Source organism: Coloeus monedula (assembly GCF_965178545.1).
Source record: "Coloeus monedula genome assembly, chromosome: 6".
NCBI classification, from domain to species: Eukaryota; Metazoa; Chordata; class Aves; order Passeriformes; family Corvidae; genus Coloeus; species Coloeus monedula.
The window spans coordinates 7,487,591-7,507,570 of NC_138786.1; the positions used below are offsets into that span (position 1 = coordinate 7,487,591).

Below are 19,980 nucleotides of genomic sequence, written 5' to 3' on the forward strand. Positions count from 1 at the left end.
TCAGTGTGGTTTTCCCTGCTCTCTCTACCCTACATACCCATGAGCCTTTAACAAATCTTGAACTAAATTAATTTTTATACCTCTAGAGATGAAAGATCATCAAATTGCCTTGAGACTGATCAACAGCTTCACAAATCCTTACAAGCAGTCAGGGTATGATTAGCTATTACTAACCCAAACATAACATTATGACTTCTGAAAGTGGGTAGACTAAAAGAGAAACTGAGACACAAAGAATATGACACCAGACAAAGCCAGACAGTCCTGCAGTGGTACACGAACCAAACTGCTGTATTAAATAGCTTATTTTCTTTTACTTTGGCAGGGCTGCCGAGCATGCACTGAAAAGAACAAGTGTTTCACTTCCAAAATTGTTCCACTGACTTCAGAGGTAATTTCTTAACACGTGCAGCTAATTTTCTATTTAACAACTCATTACAGATATACTGTTGCATACAATTGCTCACAGTCTCTCAAACAACTCTGTGTTTAAAATACTGTATGAGCTGGCTTCAGGTACCAATCCTATCACGACTTAAAATGGAAAAAACTCAATATGCAACACTTATCCTTGGCATAAAGGATAAACAATGGATATTGTATCCAGTCTTTAGGAGGACATTAACCATTTGTGGTGAAAGCCCAGGTGTAGTAACCAATCTCCAGGACAACACCACATATTTAAAAAACTTTTATTCAATTTCCCCCCTTCATGAGAACAGTCCCTGTCCACACACCAGCCCCAGTGAAGCAGGTGATTCATTGAGCCACACTAAAACTTTTGCCTGAGAAGTAAATTCTGATTTCAAAAGGTGCTACATAAATCAGGCCACACTTGATATGTCTCATCTGCAATTCAATGACTTAGGTGAAATATCTCATTGCTCATACTGATGCTGCAGAAGTTAGCATTGGCAGAGAGGATGGGTTGTTCCAGGGCTCATACATGGACTGACAGAGGACTCTTTCCTTTTTGACAACGTGGACACTCACGCTGCAAATTTGACCTCTCCTACAGAAATGCATAAAGGGCAAAACACCAACCTGCTGACTGTTGTGTAGAGACACTGACATCCAGCACAGACAAAAATCAGACTAATCAGGTGTTGAGTAGTTTTGCAGATCTGATGTTTCCCCACGCTTACCCCTATCCTCACCTAGGGAAGCAAGTGTTAAACTTTAAACCAATTCTCCATGTTTATCATTCAACCCCAGCTGTCTCAATCCCTTCCTTCACTGGTGGTTAATGGGAACAATATGCCAGCAGCACTCCTGGCTCTTCCTGGCAATGTTTGTACAGCCTGGCTGCTGCTCTACTCAAAGAGTTCAAAGGGTATGAAAAATGACAAGAAGTTGCTTTAATTCTAGCGTATCACATAAAAATGTTGTCAGAGGATGCATGCTATACATTTAAAAGTGTAGTGTGAACTGAGTTTGCCTGGAGCAACATTTAGGGATTTTGCTAACTAGGTTTGTCTAAGATTTCAAAAGCTGGCCTACAGCACCCACCTAAGCGGTTTGGTTTTGTTTTGTTTCGGTTTTTTTGGTTTTGTTTTTGGTTTTTGGTGGTGGTCGTGGGGTTTTGTTTGTGGTTTTTGGTTTCGTGACTTTGGGGGAGGGGTGGGGATGTAAAGTTATTTGTGGTTTCTTGTTTGTTTCTAATGAGGAAACGTCTTTACATCGTTAAAACCTGCTTCCAGAGCTTAATTTTTTTCATCAAGAGGATGATCTTCCTTCCCCTTTAGGACAAGTATTTCCGAGAAAGAAACCACCGCCTTATCCCGCTTATAAGGCCGGGAGCCCAGGCTGCCGAGCTCCGCCTGCGCGGCCGGGGGCGGAGGGAGCCCCGCAGCGCGGGCGGGCAAGGGAGCGGCTGCGCCCCGGGAGGCGGAGTCCCTGCGGGGAAAGCGGCTGCGGGGCGGCCCGGGCTCCCGCGCAGCGAGCGAGGGGGAACGGGATGGGCAGCGCTGCCTTCTCCCACCGAAGCCCCGCCAGACGGAGCCCAGGGGCGGGCGGGGTGCGGAGCAGCTCCCGCGGCCGGCACCGGCGCCGGCGGAGCCGCGGTCGCCATGGGGACGCGTCGTGCCCGGCCGGGCCGCGCTTCCTGCCGGTGCGGCGCCATTACTGCCCGGCTGGAAACAGCCGGGGCGGCGCGGGAGCCACGCGCGCTGCGGCCCCGGCCGAGCTAAAGGGCCTAAAGGCGTAAAGCGCCACGGGGCACAGTAGGGTGTTTCCCGCCGGACGAGTTATGCGTGGCACGGCCGCCGATGGTGCGGGGCAGGTGGGTGCGCGGGGCGGCCGCGGGGAGCGGGGAGGGACCGGGGGAACCCCGGGAGTCCGGGCTGGGTCGGGCCGGGGGGGACCGGGGGACTGCGGGGGGCCTCCGGCAGGGCCTGGCGCAGTGCGAGGAGCCGCGGCCTAGGCCGGGCTGCGGCGGCCTCCTTGGCCGTCCCCGCCCGCTGCAGAGGCCCGAGGTACTCGCGCCGGGGTTGAGCGGTGGCGCCGCTGTGGGGAGCGGTGTCGGAGAGCCCGGTCCGGCGGGCGCTGCCTTTCGGCTTGTTCTCAAAACGCGGGTGGGACCGGGTGCGTGGTGCTTTCCCCTGCAGTGGTGGGTCCCGCGATCTGCTCGTAGCTCTGCCGAGTTTGAAACTTAGGTTTTTTTCCCATGAAAGAAATGTTGATTCTGAAGTACGACGGTAGTCATCAGGGAGCAGTTTTAGTGTTGAAATGGAAAAAACCCCAAACCTTTTTTTTGTTTTGTTTCGCAATTAGTTAGTTTGTAGTTATAGAACTTGTCTATTTATAGAGCTCTTGCCTACTGGCAATGTTATCTCTTACCTGATAGTTCGTGGTCGATCAGCTACTGCAAGCTTGGGATTCCAGCACACCTAAGAATCTGCGTGAAGCTCAAGCACTGCCGTTCTACTTCTAGCATTTAGTTCTCCTGTTTATTTTTTTCTTCCTGTGTCATTAACTTGGTGAAAGATGGCCAAAATTGAAAACCACACTACTAGTTAGATTTTAGTAACCTCTGCTAACTTTGTATGTTTTGGCTCATTTTTGGTTTTTTGTTTTTACATTCTCTTCTGCTTTAAGAAAGTTGTCTTCTTTCTCAGCAGGATGAAGGAATTCCCATGCTCTGAATGCCATTTTGTAAAAAACAGCACATACCTTTTCTTGTGTCTTCTTGCATGGATCTTATTCCCAAATTGAAAAATATCACACTTTTATGTACTTCACGTGTTCATGTATTAAGTACAGCATTGCTTCAAAATCAAAAGTTCGTTTTTAAAAGTGTCTGTATAAAAGGTGTATCTGCAGTGTGGGTCATTTTACATACAAAATGATTTTTGAAGAGGTATGGGTGGCTTCTGAAACATGATATGCTGAGGCACTTGGACAGGAAACACGAGACTTTACACATGACAATCTATGGGATGGAATGGTCACATGAATTAAGCTTTTTTTGCACAATAGTTCTCATATAACGGTGTAGAGGTCCTGGAGGGCTACGGTCAGTTCCGTGATCCTCTAGTTTGCCAGGTCCTTGTTTTTGCTTTTTCTGTTTCTCTTTCAAATTGTAATTTCATTTATTTGATTTTCTTACACAGTGCTGAGGACGTGATTTCAAAGCCAGTCAGGCTATGGCCTTTGAAAGGATAAACCAGAAGGACTGGTACAAGGTCCTGGGGGCCAAACCATCGGACAGCCCAGCAGAACTGAAACGGAAATACCAAAAACTCGCTTTGTTGGTATGTCTGGATTTGATATTTAAGATGCACAAAAGTCATTTTTATAAACCAAGAAGGTAATAGTTGCAATTATTAAATAAAATAATTTGGTTTTACAGTTTTTGTATTGATGTGATTGATCAGAGTATGTTTGTAATATCAGTACACCAAGGCTGGGTTAAGTTTGAAATAAACATCTGCAGTTGATGAGTTTTCAGCAGATTCGCAAAGAGGGGTTGTGGTGCTCTGATTCCAGAACACTGATGTGTCTCCCAGCTTTGCTAAACTGAGACAAGTAATCGTTTATCAGGTGCTGGATAATAAGGCACACAAGTCAAAAAGTCTTTGTAGCACATGAAATTTGCTAATTGATACTTGTGGTATTTACTGTCATGCAAGGTACAGTGTGCTGAATACAATCCTTGAGTACACAAAGAAAAAGAAGTTTTTTCCTGATAGTCTGCAGTAATGAAATAAAAAATGCATAGGAGGAAAATAAGTTAATTTTATTGAGAAGTTTCTGGTGAGTTTTTGTGGAGTTGTATTCTTGGTCATACATCAAGACCTCACGTTCTGTGAATTCCCCTAATTTTTTCTGTACTGCTGCTATATATGCATAAGAATCTCAGAGCTTTACCAGATTACTTGGTGTGGTTCTTGGTTATTCTGTTTTACTCCCTCCCTGACCTGAATTTGGTCATTTTGCTCAAAAAGTGCTTTGGTCTGGGTTTCTGAGGAAAATTGAGTGTCTTTTGATACTGTTGACTGTTTTCAGCTGAATTTGATAGACAAATAGAATTCCCAAGGTAACTAAATTCCTGTTTCTTGAAAGCTGGTGACTTGGTAGGGAAGAAGAAAGGAGGTGAGCAGAACTCAGTTTTTATAGGAAAAATTCTCTTTTCTGTAGGAAGCTGCTAGGTAGACTGTCGGTATTGGCAGGGTGGGTGCTGGAGCATGTGCATGGCAGATTTGAGGTGGTTTGAGGTGTCAGAACAAATGTGATAAGAAATTGGGATTTTTAAGTTAGGTAAAGAGAATGCCAGTGACCAGGAGACTTGAGTTTTGTTAGAGTTGAAATAAATTCATGGGTTTGGGGAGGGGGTTGTTCATTTTTATGTTGGTGTGAGTTTCTTTAAATAATTTTATTTCTAGCCACTATAAAAATGGTTTTAAAATTTGGTCATTTCACCAGTATGTTCCAATTTTACACATTTTGGTATTCTTCAGCTGAATTTGCTAGTCACCCCCTGCTGTACATCTACTCCTCCTGAGTGCTTTCTGTGAACTTGTTTCTTTGTCTAAAACTGATTCATGTACTTAGTCTTAAGTTTCTACACCTGACAAGATATTCATGTGCAGATATAGGACATAAATCCTTTGGTTCTCACTATTAAGCTTTGATTATTCTAATGGAGGAGAGGGCTTTGGAAACCAAGTTTCTTAGTTTCCCTTTGAATAGAAATCATTGTTTTCCTGAACCTCCTAATAGTTTTGTTCTACTGAATTGCTGGTAAAACGTGAGTAAAAGATTAATAAAGATCTCTTTGTTCTTAAATACCTGAAAGGTGGCTGTAGTCAGGTGGGGTTGGTCTCTTTTTCCAGGCAACAATTGACAGAACAAGGGGACACAGTCTCAAGCTGTGCCAAGGGAAATTTAGGTTGGATGTTAGAAAAAAGTTTTTTGCTGAAAGAGTGATAAAGTTCTGGAATCGTCTGCCTGGGGAGGTGTTGGAGTCACCATCCTTGGATGTATTTAAAGAAAGATTGGATGTGGCACTCAGTGCCATGGTTTGTTGAGGTGGTGTTAGAGCATGGGTTGGACTCTGTGATCTTGAAGGTCTCTTCCAACCTGGCGATTCTGTGGTTCTGTGGCTAATGAAGGTGATCAGGGGACCATGGTGTAAAATACCTGTTCTGTTCAGATGGGGGGCTAATTTAAATGGAATACTGTAATGGAATTAATATATTTCTTTTCCTATGAATTGGTGTATAATAATGGAATTAAAATTATAGGTGTTGTTCAGAGCTGTTAACAGAAGTGAAACTACACATCTTCTCTTAGTTACAGTGTGAAAGTGCCACAGTTGTTGAGCTGACGGGTTCCATGGATGGAAAAGCTGTAAGACTTTCCTCAAAGAAAAGTCTGCCATGGCATGTTAACACACAGATGTTCTCTCTGATTCAGGGATTCATGAGCTGTGGACTGCTGAATACTGGATATATAAGGGGAATGTTGCTGAATGTTTGTTTTATCCTGATGCTGTTCCCTGATCATCCGCTGTGCATTGTTAGTGAGAAGTACAGCACTGGATGGACCTGTTGCGTTACTTTTTGTGTCCTTTCAGATGAAGCCACTCTTGCTGTCCAGGCTGGCCCTTGGAGTTTGTGGTAACTTCTCAGCTCTGAGTGCCCAGGTGCTCCTTGGGTTCTCTGATGCAGTTACTGGAGATGGGGGTGGTACAAGTAGCACTGCCAAGGGCGGGGGACAGGGCTGCTTGCAGGTACATGCAGGTTTTTAGAAGCTGGAATAGCAGATGAACGCAGCCATGTATTGCTTCTTAAAAGATGTCATGTCAAATTTTATGGTCAGTGCAGAATGTTTTCCAGTTTTTATATAGCTGCAGAAGCTAATCTCCTGAAGAATTATGCTGTGCTAGTAGTCCTAAAATCCAAAGGATTGTAAAGCAACGTGGATGTTGGATACCAGCTGCAATTAATATGACGTGGATTCTGTAATCATGAATATTCCAACCACATGGGTGCCTTAGCATCAAGCAGAATAGATGGTGGAATTTATTTTTAAACATAATTCTTCTGTTGAAATAAAAATGGCAGATCTCTGAGTCCAACCCTTTTTCGAGTGATCCGCAATGCTTCATGTTGAGCATTTGCTTTTTGCCATCTGCTATTTTCTGTATTTGTCAACACATGTATGCTTAGCATCTTGAAGGAACAGGCAGATGTAAAATTTCCAAAGCTAAAGAGAGTTGGAGATCTTGCCATATGTCATCCAAAAGATAACTCTATTTGCAGTTAAATCTCAAGATTGACCTTAATAATACAAAGTAGTACACAATTAAAAGTGATTGAATTGTAGCTTTGTAAGAATGACTTCATCAGGGCAAATTTGCTTAAAACTGATGAATTTTTAAAACCAAACCCCTTTTTAATAATTCTAACAAATTGAGGATGGAAGAGGTTAATAACCCAGAACAAAACTGTACCTAGACACCCTACTAGAGAGAATATTTTTTTCTTTACTACACTTAATTTTTGCATTTTGTCAGGTTATATGTGTTTAAGTGAATTATTTTACTGTAGATAATATCAGTTCAGTCCTTAAGAATAGTATTAATTTGATACAGAAAAGGAATTTGGGCTAAAAGTAGGTATTTTTTTTCTCACCCGCTCCTTCTAATTATTCAAGCATCTTATAAAATTTCCTTGAGACTTAAGTTAATTTTTTAAATAATTCTTATGTACTTAGGTGACTCTGATACCTGGATCATCTTGATACTCTATTACTGTAAGAATCAGTAGCAGCTGAAGATGACAGACTTTGGGGCACAAGATGCATGTGCCATTGTCAATTCTATAAAAAGCTTATTTTTAAAAGAAATTAAAACTTGTGTATGGAGGCTCATACTCTGGCACAAAGTTCCAGCCAGTAATTCTGAAAGGAAAAAAAAATGCAAATGAGTGCTTTGAAACCAGCATAGCTCAATGCAAAGATTCCTTGGCTGGCTGTTACAAACTCATGCTAAAGTGCTTTCTGAAGCACAGAAGACTTGTAGTTTCCATACTCTGAAAGCAACCCAGCCAATTCTGAGAATTAATATCTTGTTGAAGTGGTAGGAATAGGTCTTTAATCTTTTGTCTTTGGAGCGTGCTGGTGGGTTTGAGGTATTTGGGATACACACAGCCTTTTATCCACAGTTAGATACACGGTAGTTTCAACAAGGTGATTTCTTAAATGGATAAATGGGTTTTGTGCTCTATGCATGGTTTTTTAAGGAATCCATACAGCTTTTAGGAAGGACAGTGCTTATGTTCCATTTCTAAATGTGTGTAAAATCAACAGAAGATAAAATTAGAGCAACAAAAATAGGACATTCAGGGGAAACACCCCACACACACCTTATTATTGGCACAATTTTTGCATTTGCTTTTGGTCTAGCACTTTGTGGTCAAATAATAAGTTGTCAGATTGTTTTTGAATTTTTATGTAACTGCTTTATATTTGGAAACTGCTTTTCACCAGGAATAAAGTCACCAAACGCATAAGCTTTGTCTAGCTGAAAATCAGGTGTCTGTTCCTGTTGATGCTGATGATATTATAGGATACCTTTCAACTGGAAAAAAATTATTGTGCAGGAAAATTATATGCTGCTGTTACAATGTGTGCCCTAATCTTAAAGAAAATCCATGTAATTTGAGCAGGCAGTATGCAAGAAGCTCTTATTTTTAATATGGTAAGGAAATAAAATGTGCCATTTAACACAGAGTGTTACAAAGACTATCTTTTTTATCAAAAGGGGTGGGGGGTGTGTGTGTACATAAATACAAAGTGTTAAGGTTCTCACTTGATCTGTTTGAAGGAGTAGAAGATTTGCAAACAGAGCATCAGGCATAGGTGAGAATGACTCTCAGCAACAGTAAATAAGGAAATTAGTAGACATTTAATTTAATGAGGCAAAATTACTTCAAGAAGAGATTATTCCATGGACCATGTTTAAAGGAAAGACATATGACTTTCTGGAGAGCGAAAAATCTGTTATCTATTTATGTACACATCTAAATTCTGCAATCACAAGAAATGCAGAAGGTGTCATTTATGTAAAGTTAAAGAGCTGCTTGCATGATTGTTCTTTTAAAGTTTGTTGCAAGGTAGATTCAGTATTACTCCTGAAAGGACCTGCCTACTGAGTAACTTCATGCTGAGTTTAAGTTGAGAATTTGAAACTTAAAAATGAAAACACTGAGTTTTGTATTGGAAGTCTCATAATAATGCTTATCATGAGAATCAGGCAGTGTATGTATTCCTTTTTCAACAGCCTTGGCTGGTTTTTTATTTTTTTGTTTGAAAAGCAGCATACTTGTTAGAGGTATTGAACAGATCATTGTGCTTAGCTAATTCTAACTTCACCTAACTGGTAGAAAATGGATTTGTAATTTGACAGTATAAACAGAACACGTTCAGTGCAGCCTGGCTGGAGCTTGACTGGAGTTAATCTAATTGCTACAGAGAGAAAGATAAGCCAGCAGCTTTAATACAAAGGACTATTGTTTTAATGCACAGGGTAGTTTGAGCTGTTCTTTACATCTGATTTACTAATTATCACTTTAATAAAAAGAAGGGGGCATATTTTCAAGTTGTGACTTGAGAAGTTGATTACTAGCCTAGGTAGTACCAAGTGAAGCTTGGTGTTAGAGAAGTCACTAATTCAAGCAGCTTCATTAGCCAGGTCATGATCGTGCTGCTGCTGTTTAAATTATGAGTTGGGTGATATATTCACCTGGCTTTGGTGTTGGTTGTTGTTTGGTTTTCCCTTATACCAGAGGAGTTCACCGTGATATTTAATAGGAGGTCTGGAGAACAGCGAGCTACACTGGTGATGATTATTTGTAGATGTTGGAGTAACAGGAACTTTTCTCAGTCTGAGTAGCACCACAGAGGCGTTGCATGTGTCAGGGTGGAGATTAAAGCTGAGCACCGTGGAGCTGCTTAAAACTGAACTCTGTGGAGCGGTGTGACACTGCCACTGCTGGCTCCGTCAGAGCCCTGGGAAGCTGCAAAGCTGGTGGCAGTCTGTCCTTGGGCTGTAGGTGCTCCCCTGCAGTAACTGTGCTGTACAGAATTAGGCAGCTGCTAATCCAGTGAAATTCAGGGATTCACCAGGCAGCTGGAGGGTGGACCCAGCACACATCCTGCACAGGAAGTGACTGAGAAAGGTGTGCTGACTTGCAGAAAATACGGGGTGTGGACAGACATCATGGACAGAGGTAAAGAGAGGAAGGATGTAGTGAGGTGTCTTAGTAGAAAAAGGGGCAGCTCGGTCTCACTCAGGGAGTGATGTCTCACTTACTACTATGTAATGTGTAATGATTTTTTAAAGATGAAGGTGACTTTTAACAAGTGGATGGGGTGTGAATATCCCTACAGAAGAAAGCTTTATTTTTAACTTACATAGAATATGAGAACCCATAGCATCACAAAATAAGCCAGCAAGTAAGTGCATTGCTTATCCAGGTAGTTCAGCCAGTTGTGAAAGTAATGTTAGTTTCAAAAATTATTTCTAGATTTAACCTGTTTACTTACAGTGTTACTGTCCACAGCTCATTTGTTATAATGAGCAGCTTCTGATACCGCCGCCTTTGTAGATTTATGGTTCATATGTAACAGAATGGGCATCAGGCTATTGCAATGGGAGATTTGGCCAATATGTGCTTGGCCTTTGATATCATTTGTGCTCTGCAGAGGAATCTGATGCCTCTCTTGAATATTTTGTGCCCTGGTTATGTAAGTTATTCATTGTAACATATATTAAAAAAGGGTTCTATACTGTTGTTTGGTAGACTTTTTGTGAAAGGTGTTCAATACTCACAAATATTCACTGTGTCCTGAGTCAGTATAAAATTAAAATTCCAATTAAAAGTAAAATCTTAAGTAGTAGCTTATTAAATGCCATAAAGATGTTTCTTTAATATTTACAAGTGTTCTTTCAGCATTTTGAAGAGATATTTAAGTAGTTTTATATTGTGCAGTTTGCTTTTTATCTAGTTTCTAAAGTGAGATGTTTGAAATAAAAATCATATAGCAAAAGATGTGAATTAAAGCACAAAGAAGGCAGCTACAAAGACCAGCATAATGCTTTCACATCATAAATGTTCTGGTTATTCTGATGTTTGAACAGCCACAGTCAAGAGTGCCTTGAGCTGTTCAGCATTTCCAAATCAGACTATGCATTCAGGTGTCTACTTCAGAAATTTTAAACATTAGGTCAATTATTTAAAGAAGCTGTAAGTCCAGAACAATAGTTTGAGGATAATAAAAGTGTGGTAGAATCAATCATCTTGCAGTAGCTGTGTTTATGTAAGGATGTCTTATCGCTGTTAAAGGAAATCAACCATGTTTGTGTTGAATCTGAAATAGTTACTACATCTTTAAAAATATTGTTATGTGATGTACTAACCTGTAAAACTCAGTGTTTTGGAGACTTGTGGGGATTTTTATTATTTAAATAAATTATCTGTGTCTAATTTTGTCTTCTGTTTGAAATACATAATATAATTATTACAGAAAATTGTTAAAGCAACACATTCTCACATTCCTTCTTTCCTTCATCTTTAGAGTCAGAAAATCCTGATCTGAATGACATAACTGTCCCACCCTCCATCTTTTCCTTGCCTCAGTGCATCACAAATGCTTCCTCATCTCCCGTTAAGCTCAAATGCTCAGCACACATGAGCTCATTTGAGCTTATTTAATGCAGAAGCAAATTCATATACCTGAAGGCTTGGCTTATAGGATACTTTGTAGATAGCTTATTATTATAGAAGAAAGTTCAACTTTTTGTAAACTGCCAGTCATTTGGACAAACTCTTTTTCATTTAATTTTCAGTACATTAAAAGTAATGTTTCAAGGCTGAAAAGTCAGTCAGCTATTGACTGACTGTTGTCAAACTTGACCCTTCATTGCTATTCCTTCTAAATTAACAAATGAAAAATATCAGTCTGTTTTGCTTGGATTTATGACCTAAGAATGTCAATAGTCAAAGAAGGTAAAGATGAATGAGTTTGCTGAGCAGCACCTTAGCTAAACGTTTTTCTTTCCTTGACAGAACATTAGATTGTAACTAATGAGGTCTTTGAGGAGAGGCTGAGCAAGAGCTGCTCTTTTAAGAGGTACTTATCTTCTGTCAGAGCAATCCAGGATTGGCTCCGACTGCTACAGAGGAGCAGTGCCAAGGATGGGCTTGGGAGGATTCTCCCAGTGAAACCCTGGTTTCTGTAAATGTTGCTGTTGAAACTTAAGGGATAAAAACCTTGCATTACTCCTCTACAGTTGCTGACCTGTGCTAAGTTTTGGCTTTACCTTTCCATCTCCTTCTCTTGACTATTCCTTTCTAAAATGGGGCAGTTTCGTAAAGGTTAAGACTGCCTAGATAGTTATTAAATACCAGTGTCCCAAAGCTCAGTAATGAATTCTGGTAGAGCAGAATATTCTATTGACATGTGCTTTCCTAGAGTCCCCCTCAAAGTGTGTCCCTTTAGGGTTGTGAGGACACACTGCCAAAGTTGTTTCCTGGCTGCAAATGGAGAAATTTGCCAACCATGTCCATGTAAACTGGAAGTTAACACCAAACTAGTGATCAATTCAGATAGGAACACATCCTTCAAGCCTATGAATAAATCCAATACAAACTAATTTCTGAGTGTGTGTGATTCCGTGGATTATGTTTGGAATTGTTTTGTCACTGAGGCTATGAATTTTTTAATTAATGCTGACTTCTTTGTTTGTTGTTGTTGTTAGGGTTTTTCTCTGTTGTGTTTTGTGCTGTTTTTGCAAGGAGGTTCTTGCCTGTTTGGTGTTTTTAGTACTGGTTTTCACAACTTAGTAAATTCTGTTAAGTTGTTGCTTTTTATGTCCATTTTAAAAGTTGTAATTCAACAAAGGCCAAACCTGTTATTTCGAGATCTCAAATGTCTTCAAACACTGTAGTGACTCTGTATTGCTCTCAGAGATGGGAAAGCTGAAATAGTTTCAAGAAAACAAAAAATCAAAACCACTTGCTATGCAAGTGTTGGAGTTATGGTTGCTAATAAACAATATTTTAAAAGCAGTCCTGTATTCTTCCAGGCCTGCTTTCCATCTGCACCTGAAGTGCCTTAGGGACTTTGATTATTTTGCATTATGCTTAATCTGACCTCTTAAAGGTGTGAGGCTGTTTTCAGGTATTCCAAATGAATTGGAAAATGAATGTTATACTTTGGTTTGGAATATTGTGTTAGTGACTGGGGCAGGGGGGCAACACAGAAAACTGTGCTTTGTGCTCAGTAGCTCTTAGGAAGTTGAGGGTATCAAAGTATTTGACTTCTTTGCCTGCAGAAGGGTTTTCCTCTTGCAAGTTCCAGTGCCAGCTGAAGGCTCCTGCCCCAAACTGCCTGTCCCTGCCAGATGTTACTCAGCCAGGAAATAGCATCCTGTGGGTTTTCCTTCAAGCACTACTGTTCATGTCAGCTGGAAAGGTTCATCCCCATTTTTTCAGTAGTTTTAATCTTGGTTTGGTTTTCTGGAGGGTTTTGTTTGTTAGTTGTGAGATTTTTTTTTTTTTTTTTAAATAATAAAATAGAGGATTTGGGAGTTAGCTTTCACATGAAAGTAGCATTTGCCTTAACTATTTTCCTAACCATTTGTTTGTCTGGAATTATTCTATGACTAGGGCCACAATAATCTATGCCTAAACAACAGAGTATTGTTTAATGTGACATTTAATAGTGTAAATTGTAATCATAGGACCCAGAAATTCAGAAAAAATGTAAAATTCCCTTTGTATTTTTACCTTTATACTACTGTAAATTTAAGTGTTTGTTTTTCCCCTTCATCCCTTTGCTAGTTTTTGATGGATTTTCTATTGGTTTTTCTTCTCCTGCTGTATAGTGTAGTTTTCAAAGGGCTTTTTGAAGTACCTCTTGAGGCTCTTGGGTCACTCTTCATAGGAAAGTAAGGGGCCATGGAAAGAGAAGAAAATGAAAGAGTCTGTTTCTAAAGATGTACTTTTTCGTTAACTATAGCTTCTGATTTTTCTCCTCATTTTCGTACCTTCATTAGCCAAATAATTGTTTTCTTCTATTTATACAACAACAGTTGATTTTATTTTCCATCAATAGAAACTGAAACTTTTACACTTGATTTCAGCATTGTTTGTTCAAGAGCTGAGAAGGGTGAGAGATGTGAATATTTAATATGAAAGTTGTGTGTGGCAATTACTTGCTGTTTGATCAGACTCTTCCCAATGTCATGGGGTTAGATCTTTCCAGAGAGTGGGGAATTGGGGCTGAAAGGACCAAGAGTTCATTACTTCAGTTTCTGTAGGATGGACTGGTGATTGCTGCTGCAGATGTGGGGGCCATTTCCCTTGCCGGTGCAAGAGGTTGTGTGTCTCATCTGGTGGAAGTTTCCAAGCAAGAATCTGCAGTTCCTTGTTTTTGCAGGGGGAGCTGGAGGGCTGTAAAATACCAGGTTCATGGAGTGTTGCCTTGGTCCAAGAGGAGAGCCACTGTCACCAGTTAACACCAGTAAAGAGTGTGGAAGCTCAATGTAGCAGGGCGATGCTACAGTACCATGATAAAAGCAATTGCATTTAGAGTATGTCTAAACAAGATAGCTTAAAAAAAAACCCCCAGCATGGAAATGAATGAGTTTATGACAGTGTAGTTTAGTCTATGGGGTTTTTTAACTGCACTTTGAGGACTCCAGTAATTTTCAAGAATTTGCTGCACTGGACTGATAGTCCCATCCTGTGTTTCTACTGTGCATCTGTCAGTGAACGCCCATTTTGTGTTCTGCATAACTGTTGCACATTGCTGTGTACATTTAATCCTAACTTTTTTTTTTTTAATTCTGGCTGGTTTTAAAAGAAAGCAGTTTGTGTTGTTCTGTGGGTGTTTTCTTTTAAAATTATCCATTGGGTAATGAATAACTAAAATGTTAGAGGAAAACTCCTTTTGCTTCTAGAGTGCTGTCTTGAGGATGTTTTGCTGCAAATATTTGAGTCACAGCAAATACTTCCTTATAGTTACTGCTATAGCAACAATAGTGTTATCTGAAATATTTCTGTTCTGGTGGATTTTATTTGTCTCAAGCAAAGGTGTAGGTTTGCCATGCTGAATGTTGTGTATAACAGTGGTTATTTCTGGCCAGAGGGTTATGAAAAAGATCATTAATGTATGTAAAACATGCAAGCAGTGGAATATTGTGTGGGAAGATTGATACTTGCACAATAGTTTTGATCATGGCAGATTATAAGGAGGAAAAAGGGACAAGACTGGATGCAGTTTTCACCAGCTAATTGATCAATGAGCAATGTTAAAAAAAAGTCATAGAATGGATAAGTTCTAAGAGGTAAGGAAAATGAAATGGTCATCTTTTATTTTTCCACAAATAAGGAACATTTCCCATGAGTAAGAATCATCTTGGAGGTGGACAGTGGAGGCTGTAATTAGTGTCAAGGCTGATAACAAAATCAGGTAGGGCAAGGCTAAAGTTGTTAAAAAGCTTAAAGGTTGGTTGTGTTTGGGGGAAAAAAGGAAGAGATGGACTGAAGTAATGAATCAAGTAGATAAATTCCTTGCTCTCTAGTCCAGCTGTCATTGGATAGACATCCTTTGGGCAAGTTTAAATCTCTATATGAAAAGAATGAATGTCACAAGAAGCTCTTCACTTTCTGTTTCTCCTCTTTGTAAGTAGAACAAGCAGGGTCCTTCCATGTTCCTTGCTATCTTCTGCCAATTGAGTGAGCATGTTCAAAAGATTGTGGACTAGGAAGGCAAGTTTAAGGCCTGGCATCATCCTTTTCATGGAAGTGAACAAGTTTTACACTTTGGAGAGAGTGCTTTGTAAAATCAGTGAAATAGAAAAAGCACCTTCAAAGTTATCTTGTTTTGTGCTATTTTAACATAAGAGCACTGCTCTCCTTTCTTTCTTTTTTCCCTTCCCGAATGCTTGTCACATGAAGCTTTTCAGTATTGAATTGCTAGTTACTTCAGAGGGGGTAGCTTACAAAATGCAAACGAGTGTGAAGCCTGACCTAGCGAGGGTCCTCACTGCTCACTGTGAGTCTCCTACTGAAATGCACGTGTTACATCCCTGGTATTCCTGCGGACGAAATTCAAGTGCCGCCTTTAATCCACTGAACATACATCTTGCCTGTTCCAGTCTTTGTGTACAAGAAAGGATGTTTTCCCAGCAGTTCAGTTTAGGAAGACTTTAGGGGACGAATTGTGAAGCAAATGTTTAAAAACAGCAATAAACTTTGGGACTCGCTCTGGCCCCCGTTGCTGGTGTAGTGCAGAGGGACAATGCCGTGTTTTGCTGTAACCTGGTAAGCATTAGGTGGCAGTAGCGTGTTGTATTTGGCAGCTGCTTTGTCGTTGGGTTTTATCTTTGGTATCTTCAGTGCAGTTTCATAAATGGAGAAAGCATGTATTTTATTTCTCGTAGTTTTTATAAAATGCTGATTTATGGTTGCTTTGGCTGTGTGACTGTAAGGGCAGCTGTTTGGTGTGCATAGGTGGGATTAGTGTGCTGCAATATGTGCACAGTGTTCGTGACTTATTTTCTGGTCTGTAGTGCCTAACAATGATAACATTATCCACACATATTTTGATGATAAATATGCTGTTAATAGCCAAGTGAGTTTGGTTCTGCAGCCCTTACTTTTTCATAAGCTGTTACCATATAACATAATATAGCCTGTTAGATGAAGTAGGCTGGGCTTGGTTTTTTTTTTGCTTTTAGTCTTTATTCTTAGATAAAAAACAATCATAGTCTCAAGAGAAAGTTGGTAGGAACATAATTAACCTTTCAGCACAGTGGTGTTATTGTCACTCCGTATCTTGGACAAGTGCAGCTACCTTGTGGCCCTTTTGGAGGGTGTTTTTTCCCTTCATCCCTGTTTCTCACAGGTAAAGGATCTCAAGGATTTCAGAACTGTGTTGCATTGTATTAATTGGGCAGGATGATCAATTAATGGAAGAAGAGCAAGAAAGTGTTGACAGAACATGCTACCTAATTAGTACCTGATGGACCATGTAGGCCACAGAGTGCCCAGACTGTGATGTCGCAGCGTGGCAACCATACAAGACCTTTATATGCAAAATAGGCCTGTGGAAAAGGCAGGGAAGGAAGTCTTCATTGCTGAAATATTTCCCTTTCCACTGCAACCTTGGGAGAAGCTTCATACTTCATAGAAGGAGCGTATATCAAATTATCAACCCTGTGTTTTGTACATCTTGCTCCGAAGTCATGTAGCCTTTTGTTTGCTCAGGTATTTTTTAACGTAAGAGCTGCTCTACAAATCGTTGTTCTTTTTTTTTTTAAATAAAACTATGTAGCAAGAGAGAAATACTAGGGCAGTAAGATTTCCTGATGGTTCCTGTGATAAAATGGCAAGCAAAAGGATTCTAAGGGAAGGGCAGTCAGCACCGCAATGCTCGAGGGTTCCACCCCAACTGGTTTTTGATTACACAGCAGTGCTTGAGAGTTTTTCAGGTGAAGCTTAAGTAATTCTGAATTGGAAAACACTCTGAGTCTAGGAAGGTAGGATGCCAGAATTATTTAGTTACTGGTAATTAGTTGTTTTTTTCCATTCATTTGTATAAATAAGTTGCTAATTAATTCACATTCTTCATTCAGAAGTTCTTCCTCCAGTGACAGAAGTTTAATGTTTACATGGTTAAATGGAAGATTTTTTCAAAATGAACTCATTTTCTCCTGCAGTTTAAGCTCCTTTGTTTTACTGAGATAAACATCTTCCTGTTTCAGAGTACTTTTGTTGAGTAAATGACCTCTCCTTTTTCTGTGTGTAAAACAGTGTATTTTTTTACCCTGCCCTAATTTTATAACTTCAGTTGGTGAAGTTGGAAAATGGCTTCTTTCTGTGACCTTTCAGTGAGTGCCACAGGGTGGGGGCCAAGTGCATGTTTGTCACCTTTTTCCTTGGTTGTCACAGGTGGCTAAAACATGCTTTTCTTAAATTTTGTTAGCCAAAAGTTCAAATTCCAGTTTAATAAGTGAATTGATAATTTGGCTGTGTTCTGATTTAAAACCATCCACAGAATGGATTGTGCAAGAGAAACAGTTCAGCCCTAGAGCACAGCAGCCAGTCTGTGCTCTGTATATCCTGCCCACAAGCAGAGCAAATGATCATTTGGAGGTGGTGTGCTTGGGTGCTCAGCTATAGCTGACATATGCATGGCAAAGGTAATACCAGATCTGGGTGTTAGTTCTGTTACATGCTGATGGGGATTTGTGGCTGAAAGTATTCAGTGTGACAATGGATGTAAAATTAGCCAAAGTGTTAACTTTAAATGTAATTACAGAGCTCTTGAAGTGTTGTAATTGCATTATATGGTTCCTTTTCCATGCTGTGTCCAGCAGGGAGACTGCCCAGCTTTACATTTTGGTGCTTTATCAGCTGATCTGGAACTTTCAATACATGCTGCATAATTTGATTGAAAATATTGCTACAAGCAATGACAGTTCAGAACTGGAAATGTGCAGTTTTGCCAGAGTGGGGGGTGATGAGGGGAACCCACTCTCCTACACTGTGTTAAGCTTAGCTGATAGTATTTCAGATCAAGACGTTTGGTATCTTGGACAGCTTTAAACATAAATTTATTGTGCCATGAGACCAGTAGAAGCAGAATTACTTGTTCATGAGGGCTGGGACCTGGACCAGCCACACTTGAAACTGTTTGAGGACAGAGGTTACAGGGTGGGTACCTTGCATAAAAACCCAAAGTCAGTCTGAACTTTGCAGTGGAGGCAGGGTTTTTCTACCAGCTCTCACACTAATCCTGCTCACAATCTGCAGCAAGAGACCCTCTGATGAACACTTCTGGATCAAAGCAACAAAACTCTTATTTCCAAATGTAATTTTAGAAAGAGGAGGAATGCTGCACTAAACTTAATTGTCCAAGCTTGATTCCAAAGCTATGGGAAGATGAAGACTGAACACAGTCTTTTTGTGGAGAGAGAGAGAAAAAAACTGAGTACAAAGAGAACGTCAGCCTACCATAATATTTTGATTTTTGAAATTACTTAGAATAGTTGTTGATTTCTTAGATATTTATAGATGTGGCTTAAATATTGTGGTCATACGGGCCAGATTGACAGATTTTGTTTTAGGAATTGTAATTGCTTTCTTACAAAAATGTGTCCTCATGGTCTGTAAATAACTAGAGAAATGGATGCAATTATATGACCCAATCCAGCCCTTGTTTAGCAGTTAATTTCTCCAGATTTCTATGAGCATTTGTTCCAACCTACACAGATTTGGTTGTTGGTTTAAATCTAGCCAAGGCTGGTGGTGTCTTAATTGCTACCACAGAGCAACCATTTGGCCTGTGCGAGATGAATGTTGTCAAGGTACCTTCTGCAAGGCGGACATTCATCCACTGGGAATGTATCAAGAAAGTTTTCATTAATTGGTCCCTTTGTTGGCATTTGTGGCAGAGCAGCCAAAAACTGAGTATGAACAGACACTATGTCAGGGGGTGAGATTTATTGGCAAGTCTCAGTAAAAACTGGTATTTACTACATACATTGTAAGCAGGGGCAAAGGAGTTTCCAACTAAGAACAGCCTGGCATTAAATTTACTCTTTTTTTTTTTTTTTTTTTTACAAGAATTCAAACTCAATCAGAAGTTAAATAGGAAATAGCCAGTTAATATTTTTCTTCTTAATGTTTACTGTCTTGCAGCTTCTTTTTAATGTGATGTGAAGTGTTATGATGGGCTGTATAATGTACAGACAGATTTGCATGGACCTATGAATACTTGTGTCAGATGAGAACGCTTTGACAGTTTGTCCTGACTTCATTTGCTTAACCTGTAGATAATAACAATTACAGTCAATAATGTATACATGTAGAATAAAGCATGACGAATGTTTTTAAACATAGTTGCCAATTTCGATATTTTTATGTTCATATTAATTTTTGTACTTTGATCTTGTTGCTTTGTTAAAAGGATGCACTTCATTATGTTGTAAGGGGCATACTGGTAACGATTTGTGCGTTTTGTCTTAGTGCAGCATGCTTGTTTGTTTAACTTTGTACAGAGCAAGGCTGTTTGCATGACGCTTGCTGTTCTGCTTGCTTAAGCCCATTTCAACTTTTTTTGTGTCATAGTGTGCTATAAATAAAAACAGTTGATTACTCTGAGGGAGAGTTCTGATTCTGAAATTTGAATATATTGCCTGTGTGATATTGAGCTTCGATAGAAGAATAAACAGATTGAACCCCCAAATACTGATAATCTGATTGATAAAAGTGCTTGGTATTAATCTGTCCAGTTGCCCTAAGGAGTCAAAGTTTCATCCTCTTGGATTCCCAGCCATGAGTCTGGTGATGTGGTTGGAAAATAATGGCTTAGCTTTCTCTCTTCATCCAGCTGCTTCCAGTGTTTCCCCCCTCCTCATTCTCTTTCTGTTCTGAGCAGTGGAGTGTCCAGCTCACTCCTTCC

General features: G+C 40.0%; 1 protein-coding gene across 2 annotated transcripts in view; it reads left to right on the plus strand.

Moving 5' to 3' along the window:
* Nucleotides 1–2,141: 2,141 nt before the first annotated feature.
* Nucleotides 2,142–19,980, plus strand: part of DNAJC24 (DnaJ heat shock protein family (Hsp40) member C24) — a 35,229-nt gene continuing 17,390 nt past the window's right edge. Inside the window, exons 1-2 of one of the 2 annotated variants that reach the window (XM_082284506.1) lie at nucleotides 2,142–2,281; nucleotides 3,612–3,752. In XM_082284506.1, the coding sequence (XP_082140632.1) occupies nucleotides 3,645–3,752 (108 nt within the window). In that variant the 5' untranslated portion in view covers nucleotides 2,142–2,281; nucleotides 3,612–3,644. Of the gene's footprint in view, nucleotides 2,282–2,376; nucleotides 2,475–3,611; nucleotides 3,753–19,980 lie in introns of those variants that run through there. The other variant, XM_082284505.1, reaches the window with a different exon arrangement.